At 45.8% G+C, this 15,666-nt stretch overlaps 1 protein-coding gene across 1 annotated transcript in view; it reads left to right on the forward strand.

The window, feature by feature from the left end:
• Window positions 1-15,666, forward strand: part of LOC146173678 (multidrug resistance-associated protein 1-like) — a 98,066-nt gene that overhangs the window by 15,662 nt on the left and 66,738 nt on the right. The window contains exon 2 of the mRNA XM_084585243.1: window positions 2,273-2,346. Within this exon, the coding sequence (XP_084441369.1) occupies window positions 2,273-2,346 (74 nt within the window). The remainder of the gene's footprint in view (window positions 1-2,272; window positions 2,347-15,666) is intronic.

Here is a 15,666-nt window from a genome sequence, read left to right on the forward strand (position 1 = left end):
TACCAAGAAAGAAAGATGTTAGAGAGAACCGGTTCACACATGAAACTGTGGAAATTTCTTATCGCTGTACGTACCGCTGTACTCATTTTGATAGGACGCGAGCGTGGTGCTGTTATATATTTCGAGGAGACGCATGTAGTTTTCCAAAGAAATGCCAGCTTTGTTTTGAGAAGCAAAGACATTGCTAGACTCTGTGATAGCTTTGACAGAATGAACAGTTCATTGTGTGGGATGTAACAGAACAGCCTTTCGACATCTTTGGAAGGTGCGTAGCCCATGTCCTTTCTTTGTCTCAAGCAGGCAATAACGTGGTGCGGGACATTCACGCACATGCTGCATGCAAGTGGAGAGGGCAGAACAACCACCTTTGGAAATGTCACGGTGCATGGAGATGTCACCGTTTCTTAAAAAAGAGACTACAACTTGACAAGGGGTCAAATATATGGCTTGGAACCCCGAATTCAACCACAGGATGTGCTCTTTATGAACAAAATTGTCCCAAAGAGGGTAGAGCCCGAAAAAAGTGATCGATGTCTTCTGGGTGGTATGGACGTCTTGGTACAAACCGCGGCAATTCAAGTATCCCCCATGACGCGACTGTAACGAAAGTAGTCTAGCCCTTCAACGACAATGAACGCTGTCAGCTAAAAGGCCGTAGAGAAAGTGGCTTCGCTGTTACGAAAGAGAAAAGAAGACCACCGAACCTTTTAGCGAAGAACAATATCCCTGTGAAGACTAAGGCGCCCAAGGAGAAAACAGCTGCCATATCTCCCTGCGACGACCTTAAGTTAGAGATGCTTGCAGAAGCCATCGGGGAGAGCTGGAAACGCAGCCCTATGGTGTTTGTCTTAGCCAAGATACACAAGTCTCATGCGCCTCTTAGGTGTATCGTTAGTAAGAGGGGGACTTGGCAGCTTCAGGCGATCCGCTATCTCCTTGAACAGTTGACCAATCTAACTCTTGGCGACCCGTTCGCCACGAGATGTTATTTTCTACTTGGAACAAAGCAAGGACATTGGCTAAGCATTTTTCATAGATCTCGAACTGTTGTTCTCTTTTTATCTTATCTCAAAGCCATGCTCGTGTTTCATCAAAACGGCTTGTATGTAACGAACATTTGCATATGTTCATGCCTGGCATTGGTTCCCTCTAACTTGTTGCTTTCTTCCATAGATCATACTACTAATGCCTGTAACAATGAATGCCATCTGAGAATTGTTAATAATGGCTATGATTATCCGGTGTTACTAAAAAGAATAACTTGAGTTGAGTTGACCCACCTCAACAACAAGGAACATGCTTTGAACATTTTTAGATAGCCTGTGAAAAGCGTGATTTTACCCAAGAAGTTTTTTTTTTTTGGCAACAGTCTAGAGTTTTTAGACGTTGAACGGACACCTGAAAAGGAACACGCATGCTGAACTGCTATGATTCAGCTCATGCTAAGCTGTGGAGGGCAATAGAAACCTATGTCTTTCATCGGCACTAAAGAAATCCTGTACTCATATGATAGAAAATAGTTTTAGTATGCAGATTGAGTGACTATGAAAAGCAGGCGATGCGGAGCCAGTTACTACTTCAATTGCTGAGACCTTGCCGAGGAAAGTAAAAGAGCGTAATAAAATGCGCCAAACGAAACGTGAAATGGCACCGAAAGTAGTGATATATGTACACCGACTATCACTCAATCTGAAGACAATGGTAAATAAGCACAAAATTCCCGTTGTTTTCTCAGTCCGCTTGTAACTTGCAAAAAATGTGACCGCGTACAACGGATGCAAAAGCGAGGCGGAAAGCGATTGCCATTCCGACTCAATCCGACTATGAATTGTACCAGCGGTGTCGCGTAGGTATATATATATATATATTACCGACTGTTCCAGCGAACATCATGTTGTTATTGGTTACAATATAAAACATTTCAGGTAGGCCAGTGAAGACAGTGCATACGTCTACCAGCCTTACCACAGGCACTTTTTTGTTCTGCAATTAGTTTATCAATTAGATCAATTCTCTAAAATTTTAAGTATTGACTCTAGGAATAAATATTATTTGTAAAGTTGGAGAGTACCTTCAAAAAACCCAATTCCATTCCTCACGATAAAGAATGCGTGAGGTGTTGTTTTTTTTTAGAGCTCTAAAGAAAGACCACGAAATGCTAAAATAAAATTTGCGTAACTACCGCATTCGCGAGCGCAATTTTGAGGCTCTCAAACGTGGTTCGAGCGAACGATATCAACTGCGCCCGTGGCTCTCCACGGCTCCGTTGCAGCAGCAGGCCGATATGCCTGGGAAGGCATCTTCGCCCGCATCCGCCAGCTGGCGCACGTGACGGTGCAAGCTACAGTGAGTACGGCAAGCTCGCTGCAACCATCACCTACGTCTTATGTAATACCCTGTCAAGGGTCTCTTAGGGTCCAATAAATGAAGATGAATACGTATCTATATGCCAGTCGAAAAAAACTACAGAGCTGTGTCAAAAAAATACGACAAAATATTCTGTAGTTTTGTCGTAACCACCAGATTTTTCTGTAGCTCTGTACTACTTTTCAGTAGTTCTGTAGTTTTTCTGTATTATATTTCTGTTGTCTGTAGTTCTGTAGCACTTTTCTATTGTAACTACAGAAATCTGTGATGTTACTACAGAATGTTCTGTTGTCACAACAGGTTTCCCGTTAAAAACCGCACAGAAAGTCTGTCGTAACATCAGAACTGTTCTGTAATTTTTTCCGACTCGGTTCTTCAATCAAGAAGGCAACCCATCCGTATGGATCATCTTGAGTTCATTGTGTTTCTTTGTGGGTGCTGTTCACTCCAATCTTAGCACCCTTATCTTTATATTAGCCAGAGGTTCATTGCAGTTTGATGAATGCATTAAATAAATTTAGCATTTCAGTAGTGATCACTGCAAGGGGCAATTCAATTTCCAGGCCCAGTCGTGTCTGGTCAATTCATGCTTGAAGACGAAAACGAATACAAATACAAAATATACATTAGAGTAGTCACTGAGGAATACAGAACAGAACATACGAGGCTATTGGAAAGTAGCAGTATCTCTATCCCTTCCTCGTACTTAGGGGAGACAGGGCGAAGCATATTACTTTTTACACACAGTCCGGTGTTTCAGCCATGCCTCAACCATCCTGCTCACTGCCCGCTTGGAAACGCTTGCGTATTGTATTCGCAGGAGCGAATAATATCAGTTGGAAATGCTTCGCCGGTGGTGTAAGCCAATTCTGTGAAGAATATCGTTGATGCTTAGGAAAAGGTGGTGCGATGTGTATTTTTGTTTGTTTAGCATACCATCGCGGTGAAGACCTAAACGAAGAAAACAGTTAGTCATGAAAAATGATTGAAAACTATGAGAGATATTCTAGTACATATGTTATCTGTGGTTTTTAAATGTTAGCTAACGGAGTTTTGAAGAGATAGTTTCGATCACAGCGATTAGTGCAGGGAGGAGACTTCACTTTTGTCGCGTCAATGGCAGAAAAAGTTTTAGAATATTATTTGTTCAGGACAAGTGGATTACTACTGTTTGGAGATGTGCACAGAGAAACGAACTGAGGTGGCAAAGTGAGTTTTTCTCGAAAGAAAAGAGAGTAGAATACGCAGGGATATATATATTGAGTCTGAGCAGTTTGCACATTAAACGCAAACTAACGCAATGTTAAAACGAAAATTGCAATGATATTCAACAAGTAATATAAGAAGAATGCCATGATTATACTTCTCGAAGACATACAACCAGCAGAAAGGAAAGCACTATCAAGGACTTCGCGAAAATGTGAATGAAAATATTGCACAAACCACCATTCCTTTTCAAAAAAGGACGAAGCGCTAACACAACATTCGCAAGAAAAAGGACACGGACAAGCCATCACGACAAACTCGAAAGAGGTTCATTTGTAACAAACATTTGATCAGAATTATGTGCCTAGTAGATTTAGACAGAAAATGCTCGCAAATGATTAAGTGAGAACAAAACAATTTCTTGGCTTGTTATTGCTATTATTGTTATTGTTATTATTAATAATTGAAGGTAGGGCGTACGACAGCCTTCGGAAGCCGTAGCCAGTCCGTGGACGTGAAATATGCCAATGCTCATAATGGTGTGTCGTATGGTGCACTGTGTTAGTCAATACTTTGACAGTGTCTGAAAGAAAAGAGCTGTTGGCATTTTTGGTAACTTATACAAGTATATGGTTAGAATCCAGTACTCATATATGTCGATAAGTTTTATTACTTGGGATTTGAAAAATAGGTGAGTTGACGGCGATCTCCTATGGACATCACTTATAGCTTTATTAGCTTTTAATGCTCCTTTCTGCACTATACTAAATGTCTGTATTTATTAGTGATTGCCGTATTTCCCCAAATTAGGTGACAATAGTTAATTACTGAAGAAAACAAAACTTGGTAGATAAGTCGTGTAACTAGGTCCGGCAAAGAACTGTTTAATTGGCGATTAGGATATTCGGTAATGCGGAATTCGAGCGCAGTTATTTGCGTGTATGTATTTCGCTCTCTACAAAAAGCGAACGGTTTTGATAGGTATATAAATGCGTGCAGTTATAGAGCTTACGTAAATTTCCGCACATATGCCCTCTTCGAGATCCAATTCTTTCCCAGTTATTTAGTTTAGTGCGATGAAGAAGAGTTCTGGTGGGAGAGATGGGGGGAAATAACGTGTTTCACGAGGTTGCCACAGAGTTCGGGTGAGTTGCAATGCAGAGGAATAGAAATTATTGCGCATAAATGGTATCAATTTCTTCTTTCACTTTATGTCAAGATTGCACTCCCCACTACTACCATTGGATCTATGTGTGATAAAAAAAATTGGTGAAATAAGTCTACGAGGTGTCTGATGAACGCAGTAGGAGGCAAGTAGACAACTACCAGTGATTCAGGGTCCAAATTTTCAGCATACAGTTTACTGACTTTATTGGAAGTACCAGGCAGTTCAGTGGGTGCTGTGTACAGACGTGAACGCAGTCAGGTGGCCCCTTTTGTAGTTTGTGCGGGCCCAAAACAGTGCTGGTTGCGTGTAATATCGACGAGCCTCACAAAGCCCTTCAATGATCTCAAGAGTTCCTAAGGATCTCTACGCTGTATTTCACCAAGCCGTCCGAGACGATACTGTTCCGCATGACCAAGCAAGTAGCACGTGGCCAAGAAAATTCTTGCGTTGTAGTTTGGCTTTTGCCATTTGCAAGAAGTTGGCCACCAGGGGCGCCCTATCCCAAGTACACTTCAGTTTCGCTTTCAAGTGTAAGTTGCCGTAGCGGTGAACAGTACCCCATGATCCCAGCGCTACCACTTACCAGACTGCCAATACCCTCTTTACACGGGCAGAGTTAACCACGGTTAGCGTAACTGCGGTTACGCGAAACCGTGATTAGCCCGTTTACATGGCAGACCAAACCACAGTTACACCCCTAACCGTGGTTATCGCAAACCGAGTTTGGCGACCTCGGTTTGCGTCGTTAACCGAGGTTATGGCGGCGTCTGTTGACGGAGGCTGCTCGTCGGCACTCGAGTGCGCGAAGCGTACGAACGTGTCTGCTTCAGCAGTGTACTCGTTTGCCCGTATTGAATATCCGGTGTCTACTGTGCCACCCGGCGTCTTCGGTTACGGCCTACAGCCAAGTGTCTGCGTACTGAAACCCCGTCCTGTGTTTGCAGTATCGTTTGTGCGGCTTGGTGCTGAGCGCGGAACGTCAAAAAATGCGCGGTCGTAGCTTTATAATGAAAGTGCACAAGTTAGCAACGCTTGAAGTGCGGGATGCTGCGAGCAGGCTGAGTTACGTTACACTTACCACGGCGGTGAAGCGAGCGAGCGCGACGAACTACGGCGGGGTGCGTAACCCCTAGTCGTCGATAGGCCTAAATTATTTCTCTTCGAAGCCGCGGCGATCAGCACTTTGGAACTGATCAACGCTGTCGAAATGGTGTACTCGTGAAACATCTTTATTGTGAATCTTATTCTGCCGCCGTAAAATAACGATATGATAAACTTTGGCGATACATTATCCGCAGAGCTAGTATAAGCAGAACGGTGAGCCGCAATGTATACATCTACCGGCGGCAGCTGTCTTGAACAGAAACTTCATAGTATCGCGGTTATTGTTCTTGCCAGCAATTTGCCGCTGTTCAGTGATCAGGAGTGTTTCAATTCTGATATTCGGTTCAGTATTCCAGATGGCAATAAATTTAGCATGCTTTGTTTCTGACGTCGGCGCTAGCGAACCGCCGTGTCGTTCGCGTACGGTCTGCGGGAGGAGGGGCCAACGCGGCGGTGTTTACGATGGTCGATGAGGTGCTGCCATCGTACGGGGCTTCACCGCGTTGTTGACGCCTTGCCGGACGGAACTCCGGAAACTACATTATAAATAAAATATTTGTAAATGCTGCTTCGTTCCGCAGATCACCGCGTCGCTTCGGTTGTACTTTATGGGCAATGGCGGCCGTAACCGAGAACGGCGGCGAGCTGTGTAAGCACAGCTAAACGCAATTGGCGGTTAACCGTGGTTAAGTTCGTTAACCTCGGTTAAGCGTAACCGTGGTTAAGCCGGCCGTGTAAAGAGGGTATAAGACGTCTTTGTTCCGTATGACCTTATCGGATAAAAATAGCCCTACTGCTCTAGCCTGATCACTGCTACAAAAAACTCACTACAATATTGCGACACTTGGTAATGCGAAACTTTAGCACAATCAATAGGCTACATGAGCAATATGCGATCACGAACACATCACGGAGTGCCAAATGGCTTCAGCACTTCATCTTGATTTCCGCGGATGGCAGTGCGCTACGCAGCAGCCACCACAGAGTAGGATAACGGATCCTGCAAGACCTCATTGCTCTCACCACACCAGCACTTCGCCTTACTCCTTGTCACCTCGCCGTCCCCCGTTTTCTTTTCCTCCGCATTCCTCCACGAGCTCTGTTGCGCTATCTTTCTGATTTCATTCTCAGTTTTGCTCTTTGTTTTGCCGTTTACAATATCAATGCCACGCACCTTCTCACTCAAGTACAATTCAGATATAATCGCCCTTAGCGCTCAGTCCAAGAAGGAGCGGTTAAGAGTAGAGCTCTTGACACCTATCTTGCTGAATGCAAGTACTGCCGCCCGAATGACCAGATACTATTGCTCTGAGCTTGTCAGTTGGGCTGACCCCAGCGATACTATAGAGCGCTAATTGTTAGGTGCGCAATCATACCATTCAGTGGGGTGGGTTTTTCTTGGTGGTATACTTTATTGCAGAGATTTCAGAACACGATTACTGAATATTCTGTGGACTGGCGGGGACAGGGACATTAGTCCAGGACCCCTGCTGTAGCAGCCGCTACTCTAGGACGCTGAATAAGCGATAGGTGATTGTCGCTTACCATAGTACCAAGTGTTCACTCCCAACCTACCTCTGATTGCGGGTCAAAGAAACATAGGATGGGAAGGGGCGTAGGGGCTGGAAGAACATGCCCATATTACATGATAGATGATGAACTATAATGGCATAAGCGCAGTAAGAGAGATAGCTCGTCAAATCGAAGTAGGGGGCGCTGAGAGAGATGTGGGAAAGGAATTGTTCAGATACAGCGCCAGGATACTGCCTCTGCTCTGCTCAGCAGCAGGCGAGGTGATGGGTCTGCAAGCCTCGGCCATTGTGACGGGCGAGACGTTGATCAAAAGCGATGCGAAAGGCCATATCATAAGAGATTCCTGGTCAGCTCTGTTTAGATGGGCTGGGAAAAGAAGTGTAATGCTGCGCAGATGATGAACAATTTCGCTCTTTTGTCGAATAGGAAATAGTAGTGGAGGGCTGGTACCTGGTTGAGACTGTGTATATATCATCCGGAAAGGGCCCGGATAATGTAGAGGGTGTTATGTGCTCCTAGTTGAGGGAGTCCTTGGATAGAAGAATAAAAATAAGGGGTGGGGGGTTGACCTGATGCCCGCTTGATGACCTTGCGCAGTAACGTGTCTACTTTGGCGATGTATGCTTGTGTCGTATCGTGTTAGGATAGATCGTGGGCTATACGGCTGTGCAAGGGTGGCTGCATAAGTTGCAATATGTGACATTTTCCTGTAGGTCGTATTATTGTATATTGTCTCTACTTGGTATATGCACAAGGCAGCCCTGTGTTGTGCGATGCGGGCCGCCGAAGTGGAGAAATGGCTAACATACGCGACTATACTGTGCCGGAGTACTCGGGTTCGATTCCGACCGCCTGCAGCTGCGTTTCGGTGGTGGCGACACAACTCAGCTTCGCATCAGTATCCCCCTCGGGACCGATCCGGGAGGCCGAGATCCGCATCTCTGGCCTCTTCATACACCATCAGCGCAGGGCTGGCACCACTGTGGCCAAACTTCGCACGTTGGGAGACCAGGTGGGCCGTATGGTCCGCCGAGTCAACAAAAAGCGGGGCAGATTACGAAGCAAGGGTGCACTGCGACTTGTCCATGCTTTTGTAAAGAGCAGAATCCTTTACTCGACCCCCTACTTGTACCTGCGCAAAAACGATGAAGAACAATTGGAGGCCATCCACCGGAAAGTCATCAAGCGGGCTCTCGACCTTCCGGTCAGCACGTCCAACCACAGACTTCTGGCTCTGGGCGTGGTGAACACCATTCAGGAGCTTCGAGAAGCCCACATACTAAGCCAATACACGTCTCACACAAACCACGTCCGGTCGCCGCCCCTTGGACCGACCACGCATCAAACACGAAAACTACATTAAGGGAAGTGTGAGAGTGCCAGAATTCTGTTGACGCACCCTCCGAGTCCGACCCCTTCCCCGCAACATGTCCAAAGAAGGCCATAACGGTCGCGGCCAGGCGCGCACTGGTGTTGGAGTGATACTATGGTTACCAACAACAGGTGTATTATGAGGACGTTGCCGGCCCATACCAAGGTGGGTGATACACGGCTGCAGTTGTGCACAACACATACACAGTTAACGGGCTAACTTTTAAAGCCAACAGCACAACACACTTGGAAGAGATTGTTATCGCTCTGGCTCTGAGTATTCCCGAGTCGAAACACACCATCACCGACTCTCGAGGGGTCTGTCGGAACTATAGGCTGGGGTGAGCTCCCCCGCTTGTCCTGCTTATACTGAAATCCAGCTACCAATACATAGACCCAACTCTGCATAACCTCATTTGGGCACCCGGTCATCAAGGACTCAAGGGAAACGAACAGGCCGATCAGACAGCCCGCGCACTCTCTCCCCTGGCTGTCTATCAGTTCTTGGAAGCCTACTCCCAAATCAGACAATCTGGCCCTTACATTCAAAGATATCACTGATTACTACAAGGAGGAGCACAGGCGCTACCTGGCCCCTTGTAAGGGACTGGATCGCGCTCACTAGCGCCTCCTCTTCACAATTTTCACCAATACAGTATACTGTGCCGGCGGTGCTTAAACATTTCAATACATCCTTTGACGGCTAGTGCCAGTACTGTGGGGAGGTGGCAGACACTTTCCACATATTCTGGGTGTGAAATTCAAACCCATCTATTCCTCCGAACCCCAATTCAACTAGAGAGGACTGGTAGGTGGCACTGCTCGGCTGTCAAGACCTCAAGGCTCAAAAAGCCTTGCTTCAACGAACGCGGGCGGCGTTGCTTGCCAACGGGGCCCTGGAATAGGGGCTTCACCTAGTATTGTGAGGGAAGGAGGCCTATAAGGCTCTAACCCAATCACCTCTCTGTAACCATTTAATGGTTAATAAATGTTTTAACCGCCACCACTACCACCATGAAGCCGAAACGGAGAAGCATCCGTGTGCTGTGCGATGTCAGTGCACATTAAAGATCCCCAGGTGATCGAAATTACTAGGGAGCCCTCCACTGCGGCACCCCTTTCTCACTTACAGTTTCCATTCCCCCTTCCTCCCTTCTCTTAGAGCGGTTCAGGTGTCCACGCACAAGTATGACAGATACTGTGCCTTTTCTTTCCTGTGAACTAATTATTATTATTGATTTGGTTCTTAGGGTTTAGTGCCCCAAAGCGACTCGGGCTATGAGAGCCGCCGTAGCGTAGGACTCCGGAAATTTCGACCACCTGGGGTTCTTTAACATGCACTGACATCGCACGCACACGGGCACCTTGCTTTTCGCTTCCATCGAAAAGCTGCCGCCGAGGCCGGGATTCGATCCCGCGTCCTTGGGAACAGTAGTCGAGCGCCGTAACCACTGCCGCCATCCCGGCGAGGTGAAAAGAAAATGCATGGGCCTGCTACTGGCTCTGTAGCTGAGCCACTTCCGCTGCCTCGTGCGGACAGAAGAGAAAATAGGTAAGAAAGAAAAAGAAATAGAGAGAAAGAAGCGCGTCGCAACAGCCGTCGTCCGCCACCGAAGCGGGGGCGGTTGCAATGACGGCCTACAACAGGTACAACCGCCGGTGGCAGGCCCAGCCTTGTAGGGCCAGCAGCAGCCACCTCTTTTCCCGCTAAAGATCCCCAAGCGGTTGAAATTATTTCGCAATCTTTCACTACTGCACACCCTCTCTCTCTATTTTATTTTGGTTCCCATCTTCCCTTTCCCTACGGCGCGGTTCAGGTGTGCATAAAAATTGTGTGACAGACAGTGGACCTTTCCTTTGCTGACAGCCAATTAATTTTTAAAAAATTAAGAAGAAAGAAACTTGTATTGAAACGGCAGTGTTACAGGGGATATTGCTGCAACACTCAGATTTCGCTCTGTAACTAGATCCAACCGCGAAATGTCTTTTTTTCCCGTGACCAGGGCTTTGCGAGGATGGGCAGCTGAGTGGTGCTACGCGGTAGTTGAGGCTCTAGCCGTTATCAAGGCGGCGGCTGTACCGGAAACAGCCATCTTTATCAGCAAAAAGACTTACTGGGTTAGAAGAAAGTCTGCAAATTTTTTCCTCGAAACATTATGGAATACGATAGGCGTAGATTTCGCACTGGCCGATGGGTTTATCAGCGGAACGTTTTTCTTGAAGTGCTATGTACTTGTCGGCTTATCAAGATACAAAGCACTTTGACGGTGGCGGACGCAGATTGTGTTTGTTGTCTGTGATATCTTCGCGAAACCTCTCCGCCGGTCCTTTTTGATGCTTGTCTCGACCTGTTTGGAAATTGCTACAACACAGGAGAAACAAAAGTCAACCGCTATTATTCTGGTATCGTCCTCTACTACGTATATAATTACCTCTTTGGGTGCTGCGATCATTCATGGCCACACATCGCATTCCTTTCATTGCTGCGGATGTGGGTAACGGACGCAGAACCTCTGTAGCTTGTCTGCTATCCTTGACATTGACAGGATTATCTAGAAACCATTACTTGGTTAAAATAAATTTGCTGGACACTCCGTTTTAAGGATATGACGTGATAATGCTAGTAGGTAGCTTCCAAGTACTTGCCTGGGGCGCCTTTTTAACCCGACAACATCCGCATTTGGGCTGCTTCTGTGACGCTTCTCCAGATGCGTGCAAGACTTCAAAACGTGCAGCAACAATACCGTCGTCTTATCTTCAGAAGCAAGGTCTCAGCGTTTTGCCGGAAATATGTGCGATGGTGGCATTTACACGCAAATCTATGGATCCATATCCGGTATGCACGATGGTCATAACATTTCTTACTACACAACTTATCGTGTCTTAGGGATTCTGATGGACCGCAATCTACCACATTGCACCCTATTGAACTAAAAAGCTAACATCCACCGCTCATTTTCGTCGGTACAGCCAACGCTGCAGTTGTACAAAGCACTGTATTTAGGATTCCTGCGGTACAGTACGCCCGTACTTTCAAAAACGTGCAATAATAATTTGCGTGCCATTTAGGCAGTCCAGGGTCAGGTCCTTCGCACATTTCTGGGCCTGCCTCGGTGCGCATCAGCACTGGGAAGTATTGCACTCGCCCAAAAACACCCGCTTTCGACGTATATTGCTGTAGACTCTTTGCGAATACACATGCCATATATTTTAAGGGTTCCACAGCATCGTCACCTTGCACAGTTGCCTCTGCAGAGATCACATTGCGCATTTGCAAATATTATAACAACGCACCAGTCATGTAACCCAAAACCGTTCACTCCGGCAGCACACCCTCCGTCGCCACTTTGATGTCTGCGGCTACCACGTTTGCGCGTTGCTATTTCGAGGATATCGAAGAATTCGATTAACGCCAGCCCTTCGAAACTGGCACTGCTCATGATACACAATGATTATTGTAACCGTACTCACGGCTACACGGATGGCTCGGTAACCCTTACCACTTCTGCATGCATCGTCGTCGTTCCTGCGAGACAAGCAAACGTTTACCATCTAATTTCGCATAAGACTACCCCTGATGGTGCAGAACTGGCCACAATTAGTGCTGCTGTAAAGTATATCTCTGCACAAACTCTTCAAAAATATGCTGTGCTCTGTGATTCCAAACCTGCCCTACAATGTCTTCAATAGATCTTGAGCCATGGCGACCATGAGCAACTGTAGCGGAGGTTCGACATCTGCACCACCAGGCATTACACGAGGGTCACGAAATCATCTACCAGGGGATGCCAGGCCATAGTGGAAACTTTGGCAATGACTTAGCTGATGATGCTGCTCGATCGGCTCACGGTGCAACCAACATTGTCGAGATACCATTGACAAGAGCTGACGCAGCAAGGCACCTTCGACTGCTCGTGCGAAACGTGACGAGACAATCATGCATACTGAAACGTTTGCGCGTAGAGACAAGGACAACTGAGGAAAATAAGGACGAGCGTTAACTCACAACTAAAGTACTCAAGACACAAGCTCGAATAAATAGAAAGAATCAACGAAAACAAAACAATGCTGACTAAAAAAAATCGCGTGTTACTCAGGATATCTTAGTGATTTGGTAAATAACCGAACTTCCCTATGAGAACAGCAGACGGAAGTCTGACTTACGCACTTAGCTCCCCTGATGCGCATATGGAAGACTTTCATAATCTCGCGCACGATACAACTGCTGCTTTATCAAAGAGTGGTTTGCATTTTATCTTCTTTTTCTTATCATTCGTGGAGCACGTGCGGCAAGGCTTAGGTAGGTTATCAAGGGAATCTCCGCCGAGTAATCTCCGATGGTCGCCCAGCCTTTCGTTGATGCGTTGTCCGGTTTGTGCAATGTACAATACACCACATGAAAGTGGCAACTTGCAAACAACACCCCTGGCCCAAGGAACAAACGGGGCTGAATGCTCAATACAACACTCATTATTCTTTTTTTTTTCTTTTGCCGCCATCATCTTCTTGGCTCTTCACCTGCAAAAAGATTGCTGCCAACTTTAGAGGGACAGAAAATACCACCGAAACATGGTAGCGCCCCACTACATTATTTAGTCCATGTGAAAATCTGTGGACATAAGGTATGACGGCAATACTTCGTCGTACTGTTTCCCGAGGCTTAGGTCGAGGCCCTTCCTTGATTTGTCTCACCAGATTCCTACACGCTTCCACAATTAGATGCGTAGGGTACCCGCTTCCTTTGAATCTTTCCATCCTTTACTGTGTGTGGGCAGGACTTGGAGATGGCAGCTTTAAGACTACAAGTTACTATCCCATTCTAGCCCAGACGAAGACAAGTCCACTAGTCGAAACGTTGGATCGACGTGCGAACCGAGGCGTACCCCATTTACCCTTATTCAGTGCTCCTTCATACCGTGTAAACCATCTTCTTCCTCTCTTTCTACCTGTATCTCATTCTTTATAATCTTGGAATAGCCGGATGAAAAATTAAGTAATGCTTTTTTGGCCTTGGGGTAGTATACCCAACATATGTGCTTTTCTGATAGAGAATTTTGGTTCTTGGCCAAATCACTAAGGTATCTTGGGTAACACGCATTTTCTTCTTGTCAGGATTGTTTTGTCTTTGTTGATTTTTCCTATTTATTAATGCGTGCGTCTTGAATAAAACAGACGCTTGGGAAAGTTGGTAATCCATTGAGGGTAAACAGCGCAAAAAAGATGAGGACGAACGAAATGGCGAAGATAGAGGATGATTGTGTTAGTAGCGCTTCGGTGGCTCTAACGGCGAAGGAAATGAGGTTTCTGAATGCAAGGCACCGACGCCGCTGTTGTCATCCGCAGCTGGAGATATTCTGTATCTTCGATTATCAGTGTCTTCACGTTTTCTTTTGTTGTTTGTTCCATGTATATATTTTCGCGGGACAGCAGTAAAGCGAGTTGAAAGTCAGCGCTCGTTTGTGTACTTCGTTCGTCCTCGTCTTTTTTGCGCTGTTTACCCTCAACGTCTTGAATAAACTTTAGTTGTGAGTTAGCGCTCATTTTTGTTTTCCTCATTTGTCCTTGTGTCTATGCGCGAAATTTTCAGTGTGCATATCAACCAACTGGCTTAACTTTCCGGTTTCCATAGACAATCATGACCAACGCCTGGAGGCTGGAATTCTCGGTCGCATCACTTTGACCAATTACTTCAACTGCAGGTACCATGCGGCCTCCCCCGCTGTGATGCTACAATGTTGCGCCACCAGTGGCTATGAGTACCGTTTACGAACGCCTATTTCCATCTCATCGCAATTGCCGACTCTCTAACATATGATCAATGCGGGTGTAATGAAACGATTGCGCACATACTTTGTGACTTCCCTCAGTTTGAGCGAGAGCGTGTGTTCCTGTCTGCTACACTCCGCCGCTTCGATTCTAGCCTTCCTACACAAGCTAAGATTATGGGCCATTGGACGACACCTTCATCAGAAAGGAAAGCTGTGTAGGCGCTTTTTAAGTTTTCAAAAGATTCTCGGATGAGTTCCAGACTTTAAATGTACGCTCTTTACCCCATATAACTATAGATATATTTATATATTTCGGTACCCTAAGGAACCAGCTGGGCATTACATAGGGAGGCAACATATAAAGGAAAATGGTTAAATAATATGGACGTGGGTTCACGTCATACATAATTCAAATACTACAGGAAAAACAACAATAATGAAAGAACACAGTGCGAGTTGTAAAATTAGTTCAATTTTGTACATTGTGGGCATGGTGAAGTATGCCAAAAAACAGACAAATATGTACATGTACAAAGAAAAGCGCAGGTACAAAGGCGGGAAGTTCAAACAGACCGGAGTGCTGCGCTCGATTCAAGAAATATCAATAACGATGAGCGGAAGGATGATGTTTAGTTAATGGACACAAGGCTGTAAGGCAAAGCATTTCACTTCTTTATAGCCAAGAGTAATGGGCAATTCTTATACTTGTTTGTGCAGGCAGAAACTATTCGAATTTTATGCGCATGGTCGGTACGAGATGAGAAGTGATGTGATGTTCTGATGTGCCTGCGAGCGAAATATGAATTATTGTAGTAGAAGCAGTGGAACACCGATAGTCGAAATAATTTTCGTCGTTTATCAAGATCCAGAATATTTAGAGATTTCTTTATCGCAGAAACGCTCTGGTACGAGGCGTACGACACCGTAAAATAAAGCGGCCTGCCTTATCTTTCACATATTGTATGGAGCTGGATAATGTAGCTTGGTGGGAATTCTATACTACCGAACAATAATCTAAAGATGCCTAAATGAGATATGTGTAGGCCTGTAGCTTGGTATCAGGGTTATCTAAATATAGACGACGTTTGAGAAGGCATAACTTTTCAAAGATTTGCTAGTGATTTATTCTACGTGGCTATGTCAATTCAA

This window comes from Amblyomma maculatum, chromosome 11 (genome assembly GCF_055883805.1).
Source record: "Amblyomma maculatum isolate TAMU_Amacu chromosome 11, ASM5588380v1, whole genome shotgun sequence".
In the NCBI taxonomy this organism is placed as follows: domain Eukaryota; kingdom Metazoa; phylum Arthropoda; class Arachnida; order Ixodida; family Ixodidae; genus Amblyomma; species Amblyomma maculatum.